The sequence below is a fragment of the Phallusia mammillata genome, chromosome 6 (assembly GCF_965637545.1).
Source record: "Phallusia mammillata chromosome 6, kaPhaMamm4.hap1.1, whole genome shotgun sequence".
NCBI classification, from domain to species: Eukaryota; Metazoa; Chordata; class Ascidiacea; order Phlebobranchia; family Ascidiidae; genus Phallusia; species Phallusia mammillata.
Genome location: NC_137257.1, coordinates 5,087,096 through 5,114,354, shown reverse-complemented (window position 1 = coordinate 5,114,354; position 27,259 = coordinate 5,087,096). Strand labels below are relative to the sequence as shown.

The 27,259-nt window shown below is 36.9% G+C and overlaps 2 protein-coding genes across 5 annotated transcripts; one reads left to right on the top strand and one right to left on the bottom strand.

The window, feature by feature from the left end:
* Positions 1-631: 631 nt before the first annotated feature.
* On the bottom strand, positions 632-5,189 carry LOC145232173 (galactosylceramide sulfotransferase-like). Its single transcript, XM_080096705.1, has 5 exons — positions 4,907-5,189; positions 3,596-3,793; positions 2,695-2,842; positions 1,720-1,845; positions 632-1,386 (listed from the first exon to the last, which is right to left on the bottom strand). The coding sequence occupies exons 1-5, from the start codon at positions 4,990-4,992 to the stop codon at positions 1,180-1,182; spliced, it is 765 nt and encodes a 254-aa protein (XP_079952831.1). The 5' UTR covers positions 4,993-5,189; the 3' UTR covers positions 632-1,179.
* Positions 5,190-11,413: 6,224 nt separating this feature from the next.
* LOC145232477 (frizzled-10-B-like) lies at positions 11,414-27,259 on the top strand. 4 transcript variants are annotated; one of them, XM_080097105.1, is made up of 11 exons: positions 11,414-11,640; positions 11,710-11,817; positions 15,025-15,238; positions 15,944-16,107; positions 16,562-16,958; positions 17,214-17,349; positions 17,681-17,848; positions 18,255-18,500; positions 23,471-23,637; positions 25,490-26,147; positions 26,611-27,259. In XM_080097105.1, the coding sequence occupies exons 3-11, from the start codon at positions 15,100-15,102 to the stop codon at positions 27,044-27,046; spliced, it is 2,511 nt and encodes an 836-aa protein (XP_079953231.1). In that variant the 5' UTR covers positions 11,414-11,640; positions 11,710-11,817; positions 15,025-15,099; the 3' UTR covers positions 27,047-27,259. The 4 variants fall into 4 exon arrangements, with proteins under 4 accessions (XP_079953231.1, XP_079953233.1, XP_079953230.1 ...); XM_080097107.1 differs by lacking the exons at positions 11,414-11,640; positions 11,710-11,817 and adding an exon at positions 13,564-13,882; XM_080097104.1 differs by lacking the exons at positions 11,414-11,640; positions 11,710-11,817 and adding an exon at positions 14,004-14,266.

The following is a 27,259-nucleotide window of genomic DNA, read 5'->3' as shown; positions in this document are numbered from 1 at the left end:
TTATTGGTTCTGACATTTTCTGGTCAATCCCGCTATTTCTGTGTGAGATAAACGAAACAAAAGCAAAACGAAATCGAACGTACCAACTGCCGGGCCACAGAGGTTTGTGCATTTTAAAGTATATCTCAAAACTCAGCTACAAAATCACAACAATTTATAATGTAACTTACTATCTCCCAACGAACCACGAGGTGTGTTAGAGACTAGTGATGTACCGAATCGGCTAAATTTCGATTCGGCCGAAACCGAATATTCGGCGATTTTGCCAAACAAATTCGGCCGAATCAACCGAATCATTTATGACGTCACGCGAAGTCGTACCCTACGCGTTTGACAGGAAAACATAAGTTTATCTACCAGGCAATTAGTGCAGATTGGTTGTGTTTCGTCCCTATTTTAGTTCTGCGGGGTTTAACATTGCCTAAAGCATGATTGCCAACCCGACAATGAATTACTGATTGTTTGTCTGCAGTGGGACAAGCGTCAATGTGTTAAAAATATAATGATTGACGCGATTTTCGTTGGTAATAAGCAGAAAAGACACGTTTAACGCTTTAAATGTGTGTTCGTAAAAGATTCGGTTTCGGCCGAATCGCAACAAATTATTCGGCCGAAACCGAATCTTTGCAAAAGTGCCCGATTCGGCCGAATAAATTCGGCAAACCGAATATTCGGTATATCTCTATTAGAAACTGAATGCAACATACAATTTACGTCATCCAATAGAACACCAATTGTCTGATCGGCTGTTACGTTACGGAGCAATTGTTACGTTTGCCTTTCATATTTGAATTCACATTGATTGGTAAAACGACATAACTAAGATCAACATAGCTTACATCGGTTGAGTTTGTAAATCAAATGGAAGTCACAATGCTTTACCACTTGTTCTACGCGTTTAATGGTCTTGTCAAATACTGAGGATTTGTTCAAAATGGATTAGGTTATGTTTCAAGTATTTAAGAAACAAACAAAAGGTGCTCTTTTTCCGAAACGATTAAATCATAAAACGTGTCGCTTTTTACGTCTGTCTGGACCGTTATATTCGCCATTAGACTTATAAACAAATCCGTGTATGGTGTTCTTAGATATGCTCTATAATCTATATGTTAAAGTAAAGATTTCCGTCAGAAGTGGTATTTTTTTCCGTAAATCTTCAATTTCACTTATTTAGAGTTATTATGGCAATTCACAGCGTCCAGAATTTTCGAACATGTATTGTTTTATTTCTTCTGATGAATTGTCGGATGGGTGTATCTGTTTTGTTTTTAAACTTTTCGAAGAACTTTTTGGCAAAATTTTTATCTCCTTTGCCATTCTCTCACGCCCATAAGCATCGACGCGTTTCCATAAAGTTTTGTTGAAGTAATCGTAAAGTGCAAGATCCTAAAAAGCAAAATGTAAATTATTCCTAAAAACAATTCGTGCCTGAATCGACCGACCAAGTTATGGAAGTTTAAACAAATGGCTTTAACTTCACAAGGTTGGGAGCACAATCTTGTTCTGACTGCTATTGATTTGTGCCGTTTCTCACCCATCAGTACCCGATAAGGTCAACTTAGTACGTAAAACAAACTTTACAAATTTATAGCGTACAGATAGAACAAAAAAATCGAGCCCGTTTTGATAGAACATTGAACCATTTTTTACAACAAATATATTAAAAATAATTAACTTGAATCTTATGCTAAGAGTCCTTAGTGTTTTCACCAAACTTACAATGTTGTACAGACCAGCAAAAGCTTTTTTGTGTTTTGTTGTTTCAAATTGCATTGTTCGCTTGTATTCCCTTTTCTTGAGGTGGTGTGTTTCTGTCACAGTTTCCCAATCCATACACAGTAAATCCTGAAAGCAAGAAAACCGGATTAACAAACTTAGATTAAAAAATATATATTTTAAACTTTTTTTAACTTGCCACTAATTAGTTAACATCAGCTGAAGAGAATTTTGGCTGATTCGCAACTATTTCTGTTTCAGCTTAGTAACTGTGAAGTTTTTGTACTAACAACCAGTGGTGGGACTCAAATTTTCAGCCAGGTCTATGACAAAAGTCATATTTTTCAGCCGGTTCTGTTAAAAAAAAGTCATATTTCCATTGACAGTAACCAGTAATGCTAACCGGTTCGCTGATCTCTTAAAATTTCGTGAGACGCTTATATAGAACCGGCTGAATCCCATCACTGCAAACAACCCACAAGAAAAAAGGAATATCAAACGCTATCCATATCTGAATATTAGAATCGTAGATTTGGATTCGTCTAGGCTTTAAGTTGCACTTACACTTTGGCCAAACTTTAATATGTGATTCTAAATTCGAATTATTTTACTTACAAACCTCCGCACAATAAATAGCCTATAATTGTCCGTGGTCCATTTACCCCAAGCGAATGATTTATATTTAACAATGTTTCGGTTTGTCATTTGGCTTTCAATGGCCATTAAAATCGTCTACGATATGAGGAAATGTATAAGAGATGAAGCATTGGAATTTACATTTTATTATAACAGCCTACCTACTGTACCTGCGAAAAGGTCTCACATTCAAATGGTTTTATTTTTGTGCTAATTGAAATGATTTGCAGTGTATAAAGAGATTCTTTAGAGAGACTTGATTTTTAGCAAATGACCAATTTGTATCTGTTACAATATTCACTTTAATTAATGATAATAATGTTTAACGTGGGTCACATCCACCTTTAAAAGAACCATCGATTCCTCTAAATGTTCGAGTATCATAACCAAATCCATGTTGTCGTCCAACCTCCTTATTTCTTTATTTATTTCCTTCTGATTTGTTAACATCGGGTCAATGCCTAAGTCGTGGGCTTGAAAATTCCGAAACCTGTACAGAATTATTTATTGGCGTAAAACAACTGCCAGAGACCAGGGCACACAGAAAATTTAAAAAATATACGTTTTTTAGTGCCATAAATCTATGTTTTAACCCAACTTGTGTTGTGTAATAATAATTTTTGACTTTGTTCTAGCTACGCTATTGAAAAATAACATTTATAGTTGGTGGTGAAGTGGCTTAACTCAGTGGTCGGCAACCGCCGGTCCGCGAGGAGTTTGTTACCGGACCGTATACCTTTTCAGGTTAAATGCTTTATAACATTTTGCCCATGTATCCCGGGGATGATAAACTAATTTAGGCATTTTCTTTGCTGAATATTTGTAGTTTTTTGAAGGCCCGTCCGCGATAAAATTTCAGTTTTAAAATCGGCCCGCAGTACAAAAAAGGTTGTCGACCCCTGGCTTAACTGATAATTATGATTGTAATCATCTACCACGCAACAAAAGAAATAAAACTATGAATTGCAGCACAGACACATCAACTCTACATTGAGAAAAGTATTCCATATTTTGAACTTTTCTCTTGACATTGTTTGAAAAAAAGCAAAAAAATACAGGAACAATGCTAAATCTACAGCCTGGTTGATTTTGACTCCAATGTGCCAACTTTTTTGCATTAGATATTCTTAAATTATTGCCATTCAAAAACTGTGCTTAATCCGCTATGAGTTGAGTTTATTTCGCTTGGTGAAAGATAATATAGCGATACAATTGCACTAAATTATAAACAAGTTAAACTTACCTAAAGTACCAGGGTACGGAGTCATTGAGCAAGGGTGCAGCTTTAAGCAAGAATTGATGTACAGTTAGGTTTTCACCCTTGTTAACAAAGAAGATTGGCATTTGAAAACAAGTTGCAGTTTTTTCTAATCGTCCCTTTCCATAGAAATTGTAAGCGGATTGAAATAAATCCCACGGACGGCGAAGAATTGAGAAATACCTGAAGTTATGAAGTATTTTTATTACTGGGGTAAACCCTGAAGAGTGTTTATGCAGACTCTGATTAATGGATCAAAAAAGGGGTATAAACAGGGTTGCCATACCGTCCTTATTTCTAAGATTTGTCCTTATATTGAAGGGCAGTGTCTTAGAAAAGTTCATTGTCCTTGTTTTTAAGAAATGTCCTTATTTTTGACATGAGTCCTTATTTTGTCTTGTTTTCAACAATTATGAGTCAAATCTCTGCTACAAGTAAAAGTAAACCAAGACCTGAGCTGTTGTGAGATGCACGAAACATTTTCTACGAACAAGGGATTGCTGGAACAGATTGTTTCTGGCCAAAATATTGTCATGGCTCGTATAAATGCAAAGATTTGTTCAAAAACGTTTGTTTCGTATGAAAATTTAATTTGTCGGGTGTCCTTATTTTTGGTTTCAAGTCGATGGCAAGCCTGGGTATAAATGAGCAAAAATATACAAGTTTCATTTCTACAGTTTTCTTTGTGATGTTTTCCATCCAAATACTGACTTGTTTCTTTTTTGCTCAGAATATTTAGAACCGTGCATTTTGTACGTAAGACTATCAACTTAATTAAAAATAAACAAAGCAAACTATCATGTAACAGAAATCCTTTAAATTCACAAAATTTTGATTTTACTTTCAGCAAAGGCAAATTATTCACAAATCATCAGCCCATCATTATGCAAATTTAATGCGAGGTATTGTTTTGACTTAAATAGGCACACCGCCCTAACTGCCTGTCGCAACCTTTACTCTCCAAGTATTAAAACAAAACTTGGATGATACATCTACAGATTCAACACAATCAACCACTGGAAAAACGCCACATCTAGCCTATAGGTGTTAACACAGTGGTTCCCAACCGGGGGGATTTTAAAACTTGAGGGAAGAAATTTTCTTCAATTTGTACATGCGTGGTTTGTAAATGGACACTTTAGCTCCATGAACTTATCCTGTGAAGTTATATCCTCTATGGTTTAGCATTTACTATGTCGTATATTGGTAAGGAATGATACCAATGCCAAAAAGTACCCCCATGGTCTAAAACTCTAAACCATGTCATTTTAGTATTACCTTCCCGGCAGCAATTACCTTGTCTCGGAATGAAAACAGCGTTTCATTTCATTTGCATCAAAACGTGAATGTCGAATAAGAATTGATGCGTTTAAGGGAAACATGAACTTGCATTTGAAACGTCCAGGATATCCGCCAACAAGGGGCCAAGGATTGGTTTGTGTTGCAAACTGCACAGAAATAAGACAATTCCTTCAATACTCAAAAACTAAATCCATATTACTACATTGCTCGTTAGAGGTTCTTTTTACGTGATATAAATAACCTACTATACCAGTGGTTCTTATTATTTTTCAAAAAGGTCCCTTGCCATTATTTCGAGGGCTCGCGGTCTTTAAGCAGGAATGTGTATTTCAGAAAAAACGAAAGTTGATTGCAGGATTTTAGCTATTTATGCACAAATTCGCATAACAATGTTTCAAAGACTGGTTGTGACATCACAAACACGACGAAAGCATTACGCTTGTGCACGAATTGGTGTTTGGAGACAGTCAATTGTCAATTCTACTTTGATTTAAACTGATTCAGTGGCACAAACTGACCCCAAATAAGATTATAGAAGTACTTCCTTTTTCGCGGTCCCCAAAAATTACCTCAAGGACCGCGAATCCCAGTTTGAGAACCGCTGTACTTTACCAAAGTGAAGTTGTGCCTTTCAATGAAACTCTCCAAAAAGGTTGTTATCGTTGATCCGCCCGTTTTGTGAGTTTTTATGAAAACAAATTTGGATACTGGTGCGGTACATCTTTTCCTCAATGTCTCAACTCCGGGTTTTGAGATTAACTCCTTGGTGGAAAATAACTTTAGGCGCATTAGGCAAAAGAAAGAGGGTTTGTATAAAAAGGCAAAATAAGTTATAAAAACAGCAGTGCACTGGTTGCATGGAGATTCGCTTCTTGGGATTAATACAAAGTCACAATTAAGTAACGATAAGCATATTGTTTCCAGGCAAATTTGAAATGAATTTTGTCACAACTGTGTGTAACACTGTCTATTTTTTGTATTTATAATTACCTTTCTTTCGACTTCGTTTTCACGTAACAAATTTGCAAACTTTGTACCTTGGGCCTGCGTAGGATACAACTTGTGTTGTCTGGCGTTTTGAAGATTAAAATGAAAGAATATCAACATTGCAGAGCCACACAAAATTAACAATATAAAGCATGTTGAAATGTGGCACTTCATAATAATTCTGAACAACAAGAAAATATGGGAATTATTTAAATAGACAGTCACACATTTTTCTGAACCTGTGGTGTCAAACAAGCGTTTAAGGGTCCCATTAATACCGATTATAATGTTAAAACAATATATTTCAGTTGGCTGTATAGCATTCTGTTTCTTTATGATTGATTTAATATTTAAATCTAAACTTAACCAATGTACAAAAGTGCTCCAAAAAATGTCTTGCGCCAGCACATTTTTTTCCCTCCAGTGCCCTGGGTCACACAATTGCTTTTTCATTGGAACAAATAAAAGTTAAAGAAGTGTGATACAACTTCGTTTTCTATTTTAAATTGTCACATATGTACACACGACACCAGCTCCCTAATGTTCGACAACACGAGGCCAGACACCTTATTTTTTGTTTGCACAGTAAACCTCGATTTAACCTGGAACCAATTAGACCCAAAATTGCTTGGTTTAGGCGCAGATTCGGTTTATCCGATATCGAAACGCTGCGTTATTTAGACAGTGGTTGATGGTACAACTTACCCCAATAATAGGATTAAAGAGAACATAAATTGATTGCTACATTATAACCAGGGTTGCCATACCGTTCTTATTTCTAAGATTTGGCCTTATTTTGAAGGCCAATGTCGTTTAAAAAATCATTATCCTTGAATGTCCTTCCTTGTTTTTGACTAATCCTAGACCAGAGGCTACATAATGTTATAAACGGTGAAAAACATTTGAGTGAAACAAGTAGCTAACCGTGAGCAGTTGTTGGTATAAACCAGTGGTTCTCAACCGGTGGGAAATTTAATGTTTTTTTGGGGAAATTATGTAAGTCAGGTAACCAAACTCGGGCCCGAAGGTCTAACCCGGCTTTGAATTAATCGTTGAAAGTTGCTTTCCTAAAAATTTTCCTCAACAACATGTTAGAATAATTTTTAACCTAGTTTTACAAGACGCATAAAAATCCAAGGCCGTTTGTTACATCACAGACATGTCTGAAAGTATCAATGACTTTGCTATTGTGCGCGAATAAAGGCCTTTCCTTTGTTGATTGTCATACAATAAATGACTATTGCAAGCAGAGGAAACTCTTCAATATTCCAAAAACTTTAATCTCTCACAGAAGCACTATTTAAACTGAATAAGATTGCAGTATATACCTTTGGGGTTCCAGACAAAATCGCTTCACAAAATTATTTAATTTACAGAACATTTTTTTTGTTAACGTAGGGCACAAAACATCATGAAAATAACAGAGGGAGCTAGTTCGAAGCTAGTGATTGACTTTAGTGGGAAACCACACCAAAAAGGTTAAGAACCACTGGTATAAACCATAAGGTTAGCCTACCTCAAAATGATTTGATGTACAAATTTGGTAATGAAACGTACAAAATTCGGTTTAGAAGCATATTTTCTGCGGACTAAGTGAAGATCCGGTTTAAACATTTCGATTCAACCGAAGCTATTTGTTAAGAAAAGCATTGCAAATCATTTAGATCTCAAGTTTTGTTTCGAATTAGGCCAGGGGTCACCAAACTACGGCCCGCGGGCCGGATCCGGCCCTCGAGATCATTTCATCCGGCCCCCGACCACATTTTTTGGTTTGCCAAATCGTATTGATAACTTTGTAACATTCAAAAAATAATCTACTCCTTACGAAAGTTTTCCTGTCGCGATATGTAGAATTGATATTACCTAGTTTCATAGGATTACAACGCTCAAGATTGATCCAAAGCCGGTTTGTTATGTCACAAATTGGACTACAAGTGTTAATTGTGTGCAAACAATTGCCTTATTTTGTTAGTTGTGACGTAATTTTCAAGCATTGCTCGTATGATGAGACCAGCTGTACAGTTTAACAGTCGCATTACCAGATTTTGAATGGGATTGTGGAAAGACCATCTCTTGGCGCCCCTATAAAAATCGCTGGGGCATGTAAACTATGCGGCCCGCGCGAATCAATTTTAAACTTTCCGGCCCGCAGTGTAAAAAGTTTGGTGACCCCTGAATTAGGCGAATATCCGGATTAAGCGAGGTTCACTGTGGCGTACGTTTACTTTTCGGCCTGCTTAGCGACTAGATACATTTGCGGGTTAAATTCATAAATATGAGTCCAAAATACAATTTTGCTGTGAAAACTCGCACAGAGTAGCACAGAATATAGTTTTTTTTCTTTGCTTAAAATAACCATATACTGCTTTAACTTAAACACCAGTACAACAGAGTTGCGTATCTCGATGCACGTGTTCATCAGAAGCTTTAGACTTGCTAAGCTCTTGACGGCAAAGGCTACTAAGTACACTGAGAATTGTATCAGCCGCAGAGGACGGTGGTAGCCTTGGTTACTCCCTTTGCACTTTATTGCCAAACTTAAATAAAATGTATAATACGAATAATCAAAAGTCGACTCCAATCTCGACGGTCTTTGACGCAAATCCCCAAAATGTGGTCCGCAGAATTTTGAAAAATCGGTAACGTGGCCTTCTTTTAAAAAAAAAACTGTCGTACTTCAATGAACCACTTTGCAAAACAAAAAATATAACAAACTATTACAAGACGAATATTCAAAACCTTCCAACCTTAAAATACTAAGCGCTGTTTTTAAACTGATAGCTGTCCTCTGTAAACGTAGATCGCTAGGCCAAATGTATATACCCAACAGCAATTATAATGAAATATCTTCATTACAACGAACGCCGTTGTTTCCTGTATGCGAGGAGCCGTTTATTCTATTGTTAATTCATATGGCTTCACGATTGTGCCCAATGACTAAATTGTTATTCAATCGGGTTTTAATATTTCATATCATTACAATATGCTATGTTCACACGGCAGTGACGAAGCCAATGATGTGACTGAATCGTGCGTGAATCGGGTTTAAATCTTTATGTGCTTACAAAGCGTGTATTTTGTCAATATATATGCGAAAAAGATTTGGCTTTATACGTTCGCCCTTCTCATTAGTCTACATCAGTGATTCTCAACCGCGGCTCTCAGGGCCGCATGTGGCTCCAAACCACTTATTTTGTGGCCTTCATCAGACCTCAGAGAGTCACCAAAGATTTTAATCTTGTGAATACCAAAAATAATAATTATTGTTACCATAAAAGCTATCGATGTTTCGAAATGGGCTATTTGAGAAGTTTGCAATGCAGTATATTTAAACACTATCATTATTCAACCCAAACAACTCATTACCGAGCATAACGTACAAAGTTATGTGTTTGTTATATTATTGTGTCTCATCAGTCAGAATAAGTATTCTTTCTGCAGAGAAGTGTTATCAACGGAGCAGCTATGCAGATTCTTTTAGTTTGCTGCACCCTTTTTTATTCGTTTTTTTGCGGCTCCTTACACACTTGAAAAACTACCTTTTGGCCCCAACAATAAAAAAGGTTGAGAACCACTGGTCTACTTACATGACGTATTTGTGACTACATATCTTGATGACGTCAAGAATGTCCTGAGTGACATTAAGTTTTTTTCGCTATAATTTTAGTTAGGTTGAACCCATCGGGTGTTACTGGGTGGCGTAAGAGAGCCAAAATTCGTGGCTCTGGAAAACGCTAAGGAGAAACGGGGTTCGAACCTACGGCATAAAAAGCATTAAGCACCTACAAATAGTAACGCTGATTGTCCGATTTGGTAGTCATAATGGGAATTAACCAACCTTTTGTAATAAATATTATTGTTTTTTTTTAGAATCTTGTACTTAACTTCAACGAAACATTATGGAAGCGCGTTGATGCTTATGGGCGTGAAAGAATGGCGAATAACCTAAACGCATTTTTAATTTAACTTTTAATTTCTTTACTGCCTAAAACACAAAAACAAATACTTAAAAAAATAAAACAAAACTTTTAGACAAAAAAATATCTGATGTAGTGTACCTGGGCATTAAGGTCTACCTCAAATATATTCCCTGCAACAAAAAACTATCAAAGAGGTCGAAGTTATGTATACCGTTGTGGGTACGTAGCCTATACATTTTAAAATTTGATGGGATCAGAATCTTTTTTCTTATACATTCAAAGACATAAACGACCTGTTTGTTTTGTAAGACATTGTTTTAGTTGCAGAAAATAGATTATGAGTGGGCCTTTATGAAAATCTATCTTGAAAATACATTTGTGTTATTGCCAATACGAAACCGCCGCCTGGGCGAGATGAGTTGATTTAACACCAATTGTGTGTCAAAGGACGTTTCTTTGTGGTATAGCGAGCGCTTGGAGGGTTTGTTCACACAAAGAGAGATTTACACCGATTTGCTGTTGTTTTGGATCTGCAGTTATTCCACGGTAAGGTAAAACAAGTTAGGAATCATACCGAACCCAGCGCTGGCGGTCAGTTCTTGCCGAACAGTAAAAACGTCTGACGCCGGCCTGGGATTTACAATTTGCGCACACAGACCGTAAAACATTGTGTCAAAGCAGACATCAGAGCGTAAAGGACGGTTTTGCGACGGTTGTAAGACTTTCACGATTCGGAATAACTTCCCTTGAACGGATTGACTCAGTTTTGTGGCCTACCGCATGGTTAGATGGCAAATAGAAGATCGGATTTTGTGTGACAATAATACCTTTGCTTTGGTTCTGCACAAATTCGCGCGTTTTTTGTGCGAATTAAACAAGCTTTTGTGCACCTAAAAATCAAACGTTCTTTTCCATTAAACGCACAAACAGCAAATAAATTGAAAACGTTATAGTTACCCAAAAACAGTAAGCCGTTGAATGACATAATTCTAATTTTAGGCGATCTCTTGCTTTTCCAATTGGTAAAAATGCGACGAATTGTTTCAAAACGAAGATATGTATATGTCTAAGTAATGCCAAACAAATATTGCTTTCACGTTCAACCTAACATTTCTAACCATTTATTTACATCACATCTTTTGTTAAGATGAAATATGAATTGATGCTTAAATGCAAGATTTATACAATCGCGTCAAAAAGACCACAATAAAGTATACGACGGAGACAAAAATCTCAGTTGAAGCCAATACAATTACACAAAGAATTTGGACAGTCAAAGTACAAAGAAAAATATAAATCGTTATAGTTGGTATAAAAAATGACTGTTGTATTGAAACGAGGCAAAACAACGCTTGCCTCAGGGTTGAAAACAATTTTGTACTTCTATAACTTGTCGCAAAATCAAAGGCCCGACTGGGCTTGTTTGCGACGAAAACGAGGTGTCCGGTTTAGGCAACTGGATTCTATTTCAGTAAGCGATACGGCAAGTCGTATGTCCACAGGTAGAACGTTCATTTGTGCGGGGGAAAAAGTTTTCTTCCATTCAAAGGTGGCGGCGCGTTCGGTTGTTGAATCGCGCATGGAATGGAACTTGTTAATTGAGGTGTTATGATGTGCATCAGACTCTATTAGGGAATGTGGGCACACGACAAATAGATTGAGTTCGGGTAGGCTAGTTTTGGTAGCGTATTTGGTGATTTGAAAACACTTTAGTGTACTTTGTGATTTAAAAACACTCTAAGTAGAAGTTTATAGTGGACAGACTAGAAAAGCATGATTTATAGTGCAACGTTATGTAGTTAATACTAAGCTCCCAAAAAGGTATTTTGAATGTTTTACACTTCTCCTATTCTATGTTTAACTATGTATGTTTCCATCTTATCAATCAAGGTGGTTACCAAACACGTGGTATTGTCGCTAGGCAACGTATTGACCAATAATGGAAATGTCAAACTTACCGATGATCTCAGCAACGCTCTATTGGAAAACATAACAGCAGTTAGTTAAACGTTTTTAATTTATTGCTCTTTGAAAATGCTGTATGCGGTTCTATGTGTTCTAAAGTATAAGGTTTTATGTATTCAAGATACAAATTCTTCTTATTAAACCGGTTTAAAATGATTAGGAACGCCTGATAAACCAGAAAACACTTTTAGTGCGTTGATTGACAGCCGAATGGGGGATAAAAATTGCGCCTATGAAGCGGTAAAAGCAACACCGCCAGAAAAGGCATCGGGCTTTGAAGTACAACAAAAACACATACCTACCCTGAAGCAATGGTCTCGCTGGCGGCAAGGCAAAGGCTACTACAACTGTTAAAGGTGGCCGCATTTGAATGAGCTGTCAGATTCAGTACCAGACGTGAAGCATTTTACACCAAAGTTAGAAACGCGACAGTTTAACGTGTTCAAGGACAGAGTGTAGAACAAGACAGGTAACTGTAACTCGAGCAGTAAGTGACTGGCTGACTATGTTGTTTGACTATAGTCAATAGCATGACCGCCTATTTGAAGACGTCAAGTCAGTTTACTACAGAGGCTGTACACGGTGTTTTTTAACTGTTGATGTGAATTTGCGTAAATGGAAAAGTTCCATTCTATTATGCTATACTTGTAAACCATCAACATGGGTACTAACTGTGTCAAGTATTGAAATAGTTGGTATGTTGTAATGTAATGTTACACAGTAGAAACATCGGTAAACGCCAAATAGGGTGAACACTTAACGAACAGATCATTGCTCTATAAACTACGCCTACGCAAGCGATGACGTCATTGTTACCATAGTTTTAAAGGTGACGAAGTTTTATGACAACTTGGTCTCGCAAACTTGTAAAATTTTAAAAACTCGTAGTGCCTCCGAAGAAACTATTGAGCAAAATTGAGCACTGCGTTCTTAATCGACGTAATATCAACACCTCTCGTTTTGAAGAAGCGAAATAACGACATGGTTTGGGTTTTCAGGTTTGAAGTATCCAATCTTATGTGATTATGAAAACACTTATGTTACCGACATGTTGGTACGGAATTCGACTCACCTGTCCTTCGTAGAAGTCGAGGACACTTTACGTGCTTTTCCCTGTTCGATTTTTGCGACATAAAAGCCAACGACATCTGAAACTAAAACCCCTCCAAATTTCGATTCCTTAATTCACGAGCGTTACAAATTAAAACCATTTGCGAGACTACTTACCTTATCGCACCTGTGTCTTTCGTTTGCGAAGCGCACCGACCTGGCTTTTGTTCTCACATTAGCTAATGACTCGACCAATTAGTTTGGTTTGCGTCTCGAACTCTTGTACAAACATTCGCCAACTTGCAATGGGTTTAATGCCGATTATAAAATCGCAGACACACTAATTTCGTGAAATCAGTTGCAAGCCAGCGGCCTGAAAGCAACATGCTAACAGCGAATTTTACAAGTGTTGTTAATTGTATTTTTAGGGAGACTTTTTTATCAAATATAACAGACAGTCTCTTAGTTTAGAACACGTTTTAGCTCGATTTTCCTACTTAATATATCGTGTTTTGCAAATTTTGCATCGGTAATAACATAAATCTTGCTTTTACGATAAATTTTTGGTCTCTTTGTATTTAAGTAAAACGGAATACTTTTAAACAGGCCCATTTCGCTGTTTTTTTACAGAAAGACAAATTATTCGTCTAATCGTTAAACAATTATTTCATTTCAACAAATAGCATTTTGAAACTTGAAATTATATTTTTAGTTTTTCAAGTCTGTGGCATAAGTGGAGAGAAAATATCTCAATTTTTCTATCTACTTGAGTGAAAACAAACAAACGCTGTAAAAACCTTAATATTAGAGCATTTAATTTATACCGGTTGTTTCTGCATCGTGAAAACTGATGCTTAGACGGTGTGTCGCAGTTTGCCTGGAGAGATACAAATGCGTCAATCACACAGGATTAGAACTTGGCAACTTTTGTATGCCGCTGCGGGAGATTAAAGCGAGGTGTAATGAGTTTTAGCGCAGAATGAACATGTATCGAGCACCTTTGATTAGAAACCGACTTCGAGCTGCATGCAATCAAAAATATATTTAGGTATTTTGTTTGTGTTTGATTTAATGTTAGCCTGCAAAAATCAGATTTTTTGAAGTATAAAGCATTTTGTTGATATTGTTCATTTAATTTTGTTTTCATAAACCTGTTTTGAAAGCAGATTATTATGTTTAATGTTGTTGGTATCTTGACAGATCTGTACTTCGGTGGTTATTTTTAGCAAAATGTAACTTTGGCTTAACAAAACAATTGATTTAGTATTACAAATTTGAAGTGCTATATTCCGACACCCGCAAACAGCCTTGATTCTTTGGCCGTCTGCTTTTGTCTAATCAGCAGTGGGGTATTTGTATCCTAAGCCGATTTAGTTATTAGCTGACCCGTCGGCTCGATTTGATGTCGGTTTTCCAATCCCTATAGTCCCCGGTAAATCGCATTTTACGCATTTTGTGTAATAGAGTCGATTATTTCTAAGATGAAACGGTAAAATGCAGCAATTAGCACAAGATCTAAAAGCGGTTCCTTTACAAGTTGTGATAATCCGGTATTGCGCAGTACGTGCATGGTGGCGGCTTCTCTTTGTTCTTATGTGTGTAGCAGGCGATAGGACCGCATTCAGGTCTAGTGGCCGTGTAAGCTCATAGAATGAAGACAACTGGTCCAGTGTATGCATTTTTGTGTTCAATGGGGACGTTTTGTTAGCAAATATGATTTGAGTGTATCAGATTGAGTTAAGTTTAACATAAAAGTTTGTACAGAATCGGTTTCAAAATCCGAATGTATTTCTTGATCAGCGATAATTTATCATAAAATTTGTTGCCTAGATTGGGTTTTCATATAAAGTAAGTTGTAAAATTGAGATAGCAGTTTATACGTGTAGACGAACAAGTTGTAAGGCACTTTTAACCTCAGTTGTATATTTCTTGTCCTAAAAGATGTCGTGTAACGGGGCTTAAATGTTAGTTTTGGGTCACCTCATTTTATTTCTGAGTTATATATAAAGAATAAAGTTTACATTCTTGCACACAAGTATTTTGCAATGCGACTTTGTAGAACTTGTTTTCGCATCTGCCATTTAACTTGTCCGCATTTCAATTCAAACGTAACGGTTCGAGTCAACTTAGGTTGGTTACAGCACGACTTGTCTGTGGTTTGCAGTTTTCATCGTCTCGTTTTTATCGCAGATTCAGCGAGAACTACTGATATGCAAACAACTTGGTATTAAATCCTGAACGTTAGAGGAAGAAAGATTGCAAAAAATGTTGGCAAAACTGTTGATTGCCTTGAGTTTTGCGATTTTGTATGGTCCAAGCCCTACTATGTCGGGATCTTACGAACTGAGCTACTACCGAAGGCGGGGGCACATTTGCGAACCAATACAACAGGACGCATGTAAAGGTGAGTGACGTCATGTTGAAATGACGTAATAGATGAAAAAGTTTTATGAGGTGCAACTGAAAAGGTCTGCCTATTCAGGTAGAACTAGGAATAAAATGCGTGATGTCATATTGAACTGACGTAATATATGTAAAGTGCAACGTCACTTATTCGGGCCACATGAACAACCTTTTATGTGGTGCAACTGAAAAGGTCTGCCTGTCCAGGTAAAACTAAGATCAAGGCGCATTTCACCGCCTTGTGAACCCGAGGCCAAATGCGCACTTGAGTTAATTTGTTGTCCGGTATTCGACATGCTATTGCGCTTGATCAAAACCACACAACAAGATTCCTTTATATGTGCTATGTCCAAAACGTTACATGTTTGCTACATGTGCTTGCCTATAGGACCAGCGTTTTAAATTGTATAGCAACGCACCCTTTATTACACCTGAAAAATGACTTTACCAAGTGGTTCGTAAGCCGCTTTAAGGGCTTTGATGGAAATTTTGTAATGTCTTGAGATTATTAAATGGTTTCAAGCAAGCTTGAGTAAAACCTTTGAATTGAAGTGTACAAAAATCAAGAACTACTGCTCCTATCCCAAGCAAAAGAAATAATTCATCATGAAAAAAAACTTTTTTAAAAGGATTAAGCAAAATGTTGTTTAAATTTCTGTATCTTGTTTTTTGTTGTTCAATATGCTATTACAACTTTGTTTTTCAGGTTTTAACTACAATCTCACGATTATGCCAAACACTTTTGGTCATGAAAGTCAGACAGAGGCATCTGCCCGCTTCATGGAATTCGATTTGCTTCTGCAAACTAAGTGCTCTCCTCATTTACGTTTTTTCCTCTGTACACTTCATTTTCCGCTCTGCGCTGCACAGGTAAAACCAAACATGATAACTGCGTTTTAACAGCAAATTTGACCCAATTAAATGATAATATTTGTCCAACAACAAGAAAAAGAACAGTTCGGTAGCCTACTCTTATTTCACCCAGCAAACAATGACTAAATATTGGTCGAAAACGCAATAAAATTTAGCATTTTTTCACAAATGAACTTTTTGGGTGGATTTGTTGTGAAAATAAGATCTAAAGTTTTTAAATGTAATAGTAAAGTTTCATCCACCTGCATACCGGTTGAATTGTTTTAGGAATAGGTTCCCCAATTAGCTTGTAATAAAAGAATCCAGTTTTCCGTAAATCAGCATATCTGACACACAAAAACATTCTAATACACTTTTAACAGAAATATGGTTAAAAGATTTACCTTTATTTGCATGCAAAAAATATAAAAATGAAGTAGCCGATTTAAACTTTTTCTTGCCTTTTGTGCAGGTAAGCGTTGGGATTCCAGCTTGTCGGGCAATGTGTGAAGAAGTCCGAGACCAATGTTCGCACGTGATGTTGGCCGTTGATAAAGAATGGAGCATCGATTGTTCTCGTCTTCCTTATAAGAGCGACACTGATCGGCTTTGCATGCAACCTCCGGGAATGGCCGCAGATCGAGAAGAAGAAGAAGAAGAAGAAGAAGTCATTGATCCTGTGATCTCTCTGGATCCCAAACATCCAGGAAGTGATGAGGAAGGTGATGATGGGATCTTAAGTCCGAATCTTGGTACTCCAGTTAGAGTGGACTTGTATCCTGAGAATCCGATTAATGTTGAGATCACCGATATTTCAGTTGATCATCCAGATACTGTCTATCCTGTTGAAATTGATGATTATCATCGAGGTGGGTGTAATATTGAATTTGCATTTCCAGTTTCGGGCAAAGGTATCATCTATTCATCTGTCGTATTTTTTTGTGAAAAAAAATTAATCTGTCTTTTGTTGATGTTAATTGCAATTTAAGGCACAAGAATTCGTCGTTTTTTTAACAACACCAAACGAAAAACAATTTGTTGCCAAACTTTTTTAGTAAATTGCTTTTCAAGCGCAAAGGGTGCGAAATAAAAATAGAAGTAACATTTTAAATTTTACTTTCTAGTTGACAACCAAGACTCAGAGCACGAGGTGGATCACGTGGAAACAGAAAATAGTCTCGAACCAGACGGACATGACGTCAAACCGACCAAACCTCCACCGAAATGCAAAAATCCGATGAAATTTCATTTTGCTAAAACGTAGGAAGTCTATTGAATTTTGCACGATGGCCTGTTACGTTTTAAAGTAGTTTGTGACAAATACCTAAAAGCAATGTTATTTATCCGTATCCGTGACGGAAAGTATCAAAGAAAAATACCAACTATCCCTTTTAACGAAATAAGTTTTTCTGAAGTTGAACAATTTTCATCTTAAATTCGATCTCAAATATAAGAAGCTTTAAACTAATTGCGTGAAATATTTCGGTCTTTTGACAAATATATTATCGAAGAATCTTTGTTTTTTTTTGGTGGGAACACCCCAACTTATCAATTTCTTTAGGCCTCTTAAATTGTTTCGTTTCATGAGCAGAGTCAGCGGAGGCGAATGTTTACCAAGGTGTGATGAAAACACTGATGTCTTCTTCAGTTCGGAGGACAAAGCTTTAGCATATTGCTTGCTGACAGTTTTCGCCTTTTTTTGCTTTATCTCCACTGCCGGGAGTGTTTTCACCTTTACCATTGATTCCAAGCGTTTTAAGTGAGTATTTGTTCTTGTTTTCGACAGTACCCGTGAGTTTTTGCCTTTAAAAGCACATCCAACTTTTTATTTTTTTATTTCCAAACTGTAAAATAAGTCCGATTTGATTTAAAGCTTTGTTTATGAAATATTGTATGTAAAACCTGCATTGAAGGCCCATCTACTATATGGTGTCCTCTGCAATTAAAATTAAACGGAACGAAAAAGTCATAAAATTGTTAACCCTCAGTAATAATTTGGAATCGGATGAGACCAGAAACCTTTTTTCTCATACAATATATGCGATGTGCCCAATACTTTCTGGTACCTTCAATTGATTTATCTAATGTTCATGTAATGAATTTCATTTACAGTCAAATGGCCAGCAAAGATTTTACTTAAAGGTTCCTTTGCTTGTTGTATTTAGGTACCCGGAACGCCCAATCATTTTCCTATCCTTCTGTTACCTCGTCTATTCGTCCGCATACTTGGCCCGTGCATTGGGAGGTCCTGAGTCCTCCCTAGCATGTATGCAGGCACAAGTGGAAGCAGAAACGGATGCGGAACCAGCTAAAGAGCAAGTCTATCATCTTGTGAAATCCGGTCTTGAGGGATCAGCCTGTACAGCCGTGTTCTTTCTTCTTTACTACTTCGGAATGGCAGCAGCAGCATGGTAGGTTGTGTACTCCAGTGATGTCGGTTGGTTTAAATGCAAGATTAAAACTATAAAACGGTTTTGCGTTGTGGAAAGTTTTAGCAAAATGTTTTCACTTTCTATGGGATTTGAACCAATGACTCTCTGTTGTCTAAACCTTGTCAGATATTTTTATTTGTGTTTGAGTTGGCTGTTCCTTCGACCAACGGTTTAAAACCGGTAGGTTCTATTTTTTTCGTACGGTTAAAGTGCAATGGCTGTGTTAATAAATACCTAGAAACCTATCTTCTAGGCGTACAAATATGTCTTTGGGACACATATACGGATCTATTCATGAGTTTAACGATGAAAATAACGGCCCTAATCGTCGTAAAAAGCGACACGCTTTATGGCTCAGACAGGTGTAACTGATGTGGCCATTCATTATCACTGATGATGGCTGTGGTATTTGCCGCAAAGTCTAAATAAAAAAGCATGTCGCTTTTTACATCTATTTGGGCCGTTATTTTCATCATCAAAGATGTCTTATTAAGGTACAAAAACGCAAATTTTATTGCTCAAACATCTTTACAAGATTTCAAATTAAACAGGAATTCAAAGGTGATTTTAAAAATAAAAGGTTATTGCCTACGTGATACCTAGCTAAAGATCTGTCTATAGGTTTTGGCAAAGAAATCTACTTTTATATGAAAACCCATTACAGCGTTTTACAAAGTTACAAGGTATGTTAAATCTTGCGTATTGAAATCGTTGGTTATACTGCGGCGCTTAAAGTTACGAGGCTATTTTATATCTTCGTTGCTTTGATGTTTGGATCGAAGGTCGTCCGGTTTACGCTCCCTATTTCAACACACGTGATGTCACAATGCCCACGCGATAAGTGATAAAATATCAAAGAACTATCTTGTGATTTATTGTGTGGATAAAAAGACAAAGGTTAGAGGAAGGTTATGTTTTTTGTTGTTGTAAAGATTTTCAAAATGAAACAATTTGTTTTGACATCTTAAAGGCATTTAGTTTTATGCATCTATATACTTTAGTTGTTATATTTTAGATCAGTATTTGCCTCTTTATCAGTAAGTTGACATATCATTTGAAATAAGCGCTTTACGAATCATTTTCGTGGATACTATGCGGATTTTTAACCATTACGCAAAGTTGCAAGTATGTTTTATCAAAAAATACTTTAAAAAACACATCATTTTTTCCTACCCACAAGGTCACTTTTAAGCGAGCAATTTTTTAGCTACCTGACGATTTTGCGAGTTAAATGACGTAAGCCGCCTTGCCGTAACTTTATCTTCAACTCAAATGGCTTCATTCGCCCCGCGGGCCTTGCTAGTGTCATATTATAGAATAACTTTCAAACGTCTAATGCAGTCAATTCGCCCGAAATCGATTTCGCCGGGGCTGAGAGCATCAAAACACAATAAACTGCTGCAATTTGTGGTCACCGCGACAGCAATTGTTGTGACGAGCCCTTACGGGTGAGATCTTGATATTTCAATTGTCCACCACAAAAAGGAGACTACCCGATAATTGAAGATTTTTTGTCAGTCACTTTTATTAGAATTTCAATTTTTGGTCTCGTCACGTTTTTAGCGAAAACCATAAAAGCATTATTTCTTATCTTATCGTAGTTTGGAGAAGTTGAATTTGGATATTTGTTGAAGATATTGTCGAAAAAATTATAAGTTATTATCCATGTATACGCGACATACAATTCCCTACAAAAAATATATGAAATTATATCGCAAACAAAGAGGGGTAAAGCAATATTATTAGTTTAAAATATGTTTTTAAACTTTACGACTCGTGCCATACATCAATAAAAGGAACAAAATAACTTTCTTACACCAAAACAATACCAGATTTGAACAAAAGACTGTTTTCTATTATTCGACAGACGGTTTTCTATTGTAACTTACATGAATGGAAAACGCGACTAATTAATTTCATCATTATTTCGTCAATTTGTTAACAAACAAAAACTTTCTCACCCTCTTAACTTCTAATTGCTAGACACAACCGGTCATTTCGTCACTAATCGCCAAACAAGATGAGAGCTATGAATAGACACTTAACTATCGGATGCAGGTCGTGTAAACAAGTGCGCTCTTATGCGCCCACGTGAAACTAAATACAACTTCTGTCGAGTATCTAAACACACCTGCAAGTTTAAGTGTTAAGTCTGAGAACAACGGTGAAACTCCATTGTTTACCATAGAAGGGCTGCAAATAAATTATTTGCAACAAAGTTTGTATGTCTTATTGCAGGATCACAAATTTTGCAAAACTCGTTTTTTAGTGTACAGTAAGATAAAAAGATTTTTATCTTTTTTTGGTTTTTATTTATTTTGTTTTCACATATTTTGTTTTATTTTGACACATGAAGTATGACAAAATGTGGTCACACAAAACTTCGATTTTGGTGTGAAAAACTCTCCATAGGCGTGTTAGGCGCATTGGATGCCTCCGTTCACACAATTTTCATCACAAAATGTGCGGATATGTTTAAGCCTAAAAAATTATGACAGATATTGACCTAGGTATCAGTTACAAAAACAAAACTTGTTTTTTGTTCTTACATTCGAAATTCAAACTTAAACTAGGCTACGTTTTCTTTGGTCTCTGATTTTTTGGTTTCTTTAATAAATATATGATCCACGCCGATTTCAAGTCCGTGCGTCGAAGCGAGAAGCTTTAACAGTAAAAATGTGAAATTTTTCTCTGTTGTCTTGTATCATCCGTTGAGTTTTAACATTTTCACGTAGCACAGCTAGGGTTTAAGCGTTGAGCAAATAGATTGAGTCATTTGATGTTAAAGCGCTTTGCGGCTTTTGTTGACATAGGGATGGTTCAGTTTAACAGATTTTAAAGCACATACGTGTGGACACAGAATATGTTTGTACATTTTTTATGACTTTATTCACATAGAGATGCTAAAAGTGTAAATAGAAGCACATTTTTTGCTGTAAGTTTTTCTTAAAACTGTAAAAAATCCTCGATAAAGCCACTATATTGTTTGCACATTATGAAGAAGAGACAGCGATTATAACAAAGTTTTTTTTTAAAATTAAAGCAGAAAATTTTATTTACATTTCAATCCCTTTGTTTTCAAATTTCCAAAACTGGTTCTTTCTTTCGAACTAGTGCTAAGTGGCTTTACCCTTCGTTTTCAAATTTGTTGAAATTTTTCAGCCAGCAACGGCGTTGGTTGATTTGTATTTCAATCAGTTTGTTTTCAAATTTCCAAACATGTTTCTTTCCTTCGAACCAGAGCAAATTTGACTTAACCCATCATTGTAAAATTTGTTGACATTTTGGTACCAGGTCTACTTGTTTCTCAAACAGTTTGATTTTCAATTCTTGTATACTACAAACCGTTTCTCAAGTCGCATTCTTAGGTTGTAAATGAGTCAGTCGGCAAAACTTTCCGACACGCGCTAATGTTAAACATCAAACAGACCCGCCGACAACATACGAAACGATACAGGAGACTGAAAAATATCGCGCTCGAGTAACAATAGAAGTCGAATGTTCCGATACAAAGATCGACACGTTTGTGTTGTTTTTCTCGAGCCCCGACGCAGAAACTTTGCGCCGCCCGCTGTCAAAACGGCTTGGAACTAACAAAGCGGTCATCGGGTAATAGGATTTCATGTAAAACTCGTTGAAAGCGGTTGGTCTAGTTTCAGCCCATTCAAAGCTTCCCCTTTCATATCAATTAAGCTATGGACCCAGTTTCTAGCACTTCGGGTGCTTAGAGCGGTGTAGACGCCGTCGCGCTCAGTTGACAATCACTAGGAAACAAGATACCTATTGGGACGTGACAACACTGGGGCGATTTTGCCCCACGAGCCCCCGTCCGCCAAACGGGGTTTTGATTTGCATGCCGTATCGCCGGTCCCACACGAGGCACGTGATTTTGTTAGTTTGATCTTACGTCACGCGCTGTTACGTCATTGCGGATGTAATGACGCGCTCGGGAAATGGTGAAATTCAAGGTCAAGTGGAAACGTTTTGTTGTTGCGATTTAAGTGACTTTTTTTCGTGTTTTTTGTCACAGTTAAGTGTGAGAAGCAAAGTGTTTTCTGGTGAAAGTAGTGCAGTCAGCGCCTTTACAAAACAACAACAAAGATCGTTTGAAAACTCAATTAGGTCAAAAATTTAGCGGCCTATTTCTACTCGAAAAGTTTAAGAAAAAAAAAATTAACTTAAGAATAAAATGGATTCAGGCTTACAAATGTACAACAGTTTGTTCGTAACGACTATTCTCCAAAAAAAAACAGCAAAAAACTTTTTTGCCTTGGTCGAGATTTTTGCTTGGTCATAATATAATACTCCGCCGTTTTCTCCATACAAATTTTTACTCATTTGCTGCACTGTTACATTTGACACTGGAGTTCACTAAAAACGAGCATCTTTCGTCGTCCCTGTAATAGCCCAGGTTATTTATCAAACTTTTTAGCGTCTCCGCTATGTTGACTTCACGCTGTAAGTCTCGCATAACCCCCGACTTACAACAAACGTTAATTCTGCCGTAACATTACAATACAAACTTATTCATTCGCAGAGCACTTAACGCTAGAGAATTCACTTTGTATCGTTCAGAGACATTGAAAAATCGGAGATGTTAAAAAGGTTTCATATTGATCCCTACCCCAAGGTCAAATGAAAGTTAAACACCTTGCATGGTTTTAAGCGGTATTTTGCTAAGTTGCAATTCTGCAGGCGTCTGAAAGTTGTCCCTTTGTTTATAGTCGATTTTTAGTGAGACTTTTTTTTTCTTGTGTACGCCAAGGTATATTTTAAACACTGACAAACACAATTTTGGGTCGTAAAATTTGGCCTAATTGCTTCTAGGTCTATATAAAACATAAGCAATATTTAAACCGACCAAGAAAGATTTCTTAATTAAGGTTAATTTACAGAGTAGCTTTGAGCATAGAAATCATATTATTAAGTTTATGATGTTTATGTTTTAGGTGGGTGATTCTCACCTTTACGTGGCTTCTCTCGGCCGGGTTCAAATGGGGTCACGAAGCGATCGAAGCTTACAGTTTCTACTTCCACATGGTGGCGTGGTCGCTCCCGGCAGCTCAAACTATCGTAGCGCTTGTGCTGGCAAAGGTGGACGGCGACGAACTGACAGGTAAGACTTGATTCATAGGGTGCTTTGATGTATTGTATTACTGACTGTATGCAAGCTCTGTGACTGTTTTGTTTTTTCTTGAGCTACTTTTGAAATCTGTGGCTGGTTATCCTGACGTTAGGTTCAACGCATAAAGTGCTAGGTTAGCTATCGGGTAACCCACATACATTGAAATCTTTTTTCGGGGTTCCACCACTTGGTTCGAAGTCAAACCCTCGAAACTTCCACAAAACCTTAACCATACACTCTTGGACAGCACGATAGAAATAGTCAAAAAATGCTGCTGCGAAAATGATAAAATGTGGGTTCACGGGACATTGACTTAATGCGTAACTTAACTAACAACAAAATTGCCATAAATGTAGGCCAAGTATAAAATTTGCACTCGCAAAAATGTGTTGGGCATTTTGTACTAAAATGATGTAGACACAAAGCTAATTTTTCTTTACACACTCAGCTTTACTCGTTTAGTCCAACAAGTTTTGATGCCATGTCGGTGTATTTCGGCTTACAACACGAAATAATAAAACTAAAACATAAGATGAACATACATTTTAAGCGTTTAGCGTTGATATAGATCAGCTATCACGGCTACGGTGGGCCTGGCGTATTATGAGGAATACACATAATTGTGAAATATATCTTTCCATTTTTCATGAAGAATATTTTCATGAAAGATAAGAATATGTTTCCACTTTCCATGAAGGATATCATGAAATGTTTTTTAAATTGTGGTCACAAGGCACAGTAACAACCGAATCGCTATCAGCGCTCAAAACCTGTGATTGTAATTTCCTCTCGAAGCCCGTAAAAAAACAAAGGCATCATTTTATAGTGCTTGAATTCGCAAGAGCGATCCGTCGTTCCTTTGTAGGTCGAACCACTTAAAATCGACGCGATTTTATTGAATTAACAAATTCTGGTACTTTGCCACTTTTATAGTTTCCCGTTTTAATAGTGGCTTGACCCAATTCTCCTACTTCTGATAATTCTGTTGGCTCAGCAATTTTGCGCTGTGAGCCCAAACCGATTTGAACTGAGGATCGGTTAATGAATCATCTCTCTAGGGCACTAAAGACAGTTTTAAGTCATACAAATTGTGGTAAATGTCCTTAACTACTTCTTATAATTTTAAATATGATTATATAATTATAATCCATGCCAAAGCCATTTGCCAAAAACAATACACTAAATTCTAAGGAGCTGACGTAGCTTCACCTTTGTATTTTCGTGACGTAAATGATGACCTGGATGACGTCACCAAATGTCCTTGGGCACTACTAACATCTATGACCTTGTAAATTAAAGAAATTCTTTGAACCAAACATGTACAAAACAAGCCTTAACATTACTGAACCCAGCGTAAGGTTGTAATTCCTGTTGATTGAAATACCAAGATGTGAATCACACGTTGTTAATCTCATGTTAATTCTGCAAGCCGTGCGGAAATGCATCAATTGTGGTGTGAAGAAGAGATTAAGTTGTGTCATTTTCAAAGTTCATCCAGTTTACTAACGTTTGAAAAAGTCGTAGTTGTGTTGCATAAACAATGCATACATCTTTCGAATTTGATTATAAACTGTGGTACACAAAACACGAACCGAAATAGTTACTTTAATAAGGCGAAATTGAAGTTCAAATGACTTAGAAATCTGCGTAAAGTAATAAAGTATAATTTAGTTTATTCCGCAAAAAAAACAATATTCTGGTCAAATGCAGAATTGGTTAAATTACAAATTGCAAGGTTGCTACTGCAATTTGAAAACTATTGCTTTAACGGGTTATTAAGTAAAAGGTGCGTATTATTGAGCTGTATGCTACAAAGGATGTACTTGAACAAATTGTTTTTTAGGTTTGTGCTACGTTGGGAATCTAGAACCTGATTCGCTGATGTACTTCGTCATAATACCTCTCACATTTTACTTGCTGATGGGCACAGCGGCTGTGATATTCGGGTTTGGAAACCTGTTTAAAATACGTCGAGTCATCAAGCATCAAAGCAACAACAAAGCAGCTATAAACCTTGAAAAGCTGATGGTGAAAATCGGCGTCTTTTCGGTCTTGTACATTGTCCCCGTTGCATGTGTCGTGGCTGTCAACTTTTACCAATACCAAAACTTCTCGGTCTGGGTAAAACGTGCCGAAAGAGAACACTGTCGAAGCGTTTACGATCAACTCTATACTCCACATAACTCTTATGCGCTACCTGGCGGTCAAAATGAACTGTCACAACCATCCGCATGGGATTATGATGAAACAGAAGATACAGACCATTATGAAACGTACAATGATTATGAAGTGGACCCAAGGGTTGATTTAATTCAAGATGGCGGACCACAGAAGGTTCATGGAAATCATGAGGTGTATTGTACCTTGGAAAAGTCGATTCCGTCCTTACCGATCTTCGCTATCAAGATTTTTATGTCCCTTGTCGCCGGTATTACAAGTGGAATGTGGGTGTGGAATGCAAAGACCCTGGATTCGTGGAGAAACCTATTTACATCATGCTGGTGAGGAAATTTTTACAGATTTTTGGGTTTAGGTTGTGAACGTTTGGAAAACAACACAGTATTTACAACTAACATAAGCAAGCTTAAAAATTTAGAAATATGTTTGCTTTTGATTAAAATTCACTATTATAGAGATTTTATTTGAATAAGATACTTTCTATTAAAGCGAAATATACATGCACTATATCTCAAAATCGTGAAGGACGAACGACTAAATGTTTTTAATGAACTTAAATCTATAGACTTAAGGTTCATTATAGTCTTCATCAGCCAAGCAACGAGCTGGGTGATTCTATTTTTAAGTTTATTATTTTTGTGTTTAAATGATTGGATTTGTTTCACTTGCATATTTTACCTCGTCGGCCATTTTGTAGATTTTGACATGAAGCACTTCTATAAAAACTATTATGTTTTGAAATAGGGCCAGTATTGCATTAAGTAAATGCAGCTTTTATTGTTTCAGCAAATGCCGGGGAAACGCCAACCAGTCATCCAACGAAACGCTGAAATACAGTGTAGCGGAGGAGCGAAACAGTAATTGTACGAACTCTCCTCATCAGCAAAGCTCGCGGCACGACGTGGCTTATTCCGTACCACTAGATACCGAACACCGCCAACTCATCCTACCAGTGGATGCGACCAACCAACATCTTGCAGCTACAAGGTGGAAAGCTGCCCCCGAAAACCGGGAATTTTACAGGGGGTGCACAACGACCCCCCGGGTACACAAACCCCATGCGGTTTACATAACGCGACCTCTAAGTTGTGGTTACAACTGTGAGAGGTTGCGCTGTGGACATCAAGCACCACAGCAAATTGAATGCGGTTTTCATGTAATAAGAGACAAACCTATAGACACGAACTACAGGATATCCCCACATAGGGAAAACTCGGTGTAATTTTTTTACCTTTTTGTGTTTTATTGTTTATATTTGATGAAGTCAACCGTACCCTTTTCCACTTTTCAACGCACTATTTGCCTTTAAAATCCGGAGATGTATTTTTTCAGTACTTTTCTATTTATGTGGAATTTATGTTCCGAAGTTTAGTTTTCTGTTATATTTTGTACGTGTTTTTCACCTTAATACATTCGAATAACAAAAACAACTGAA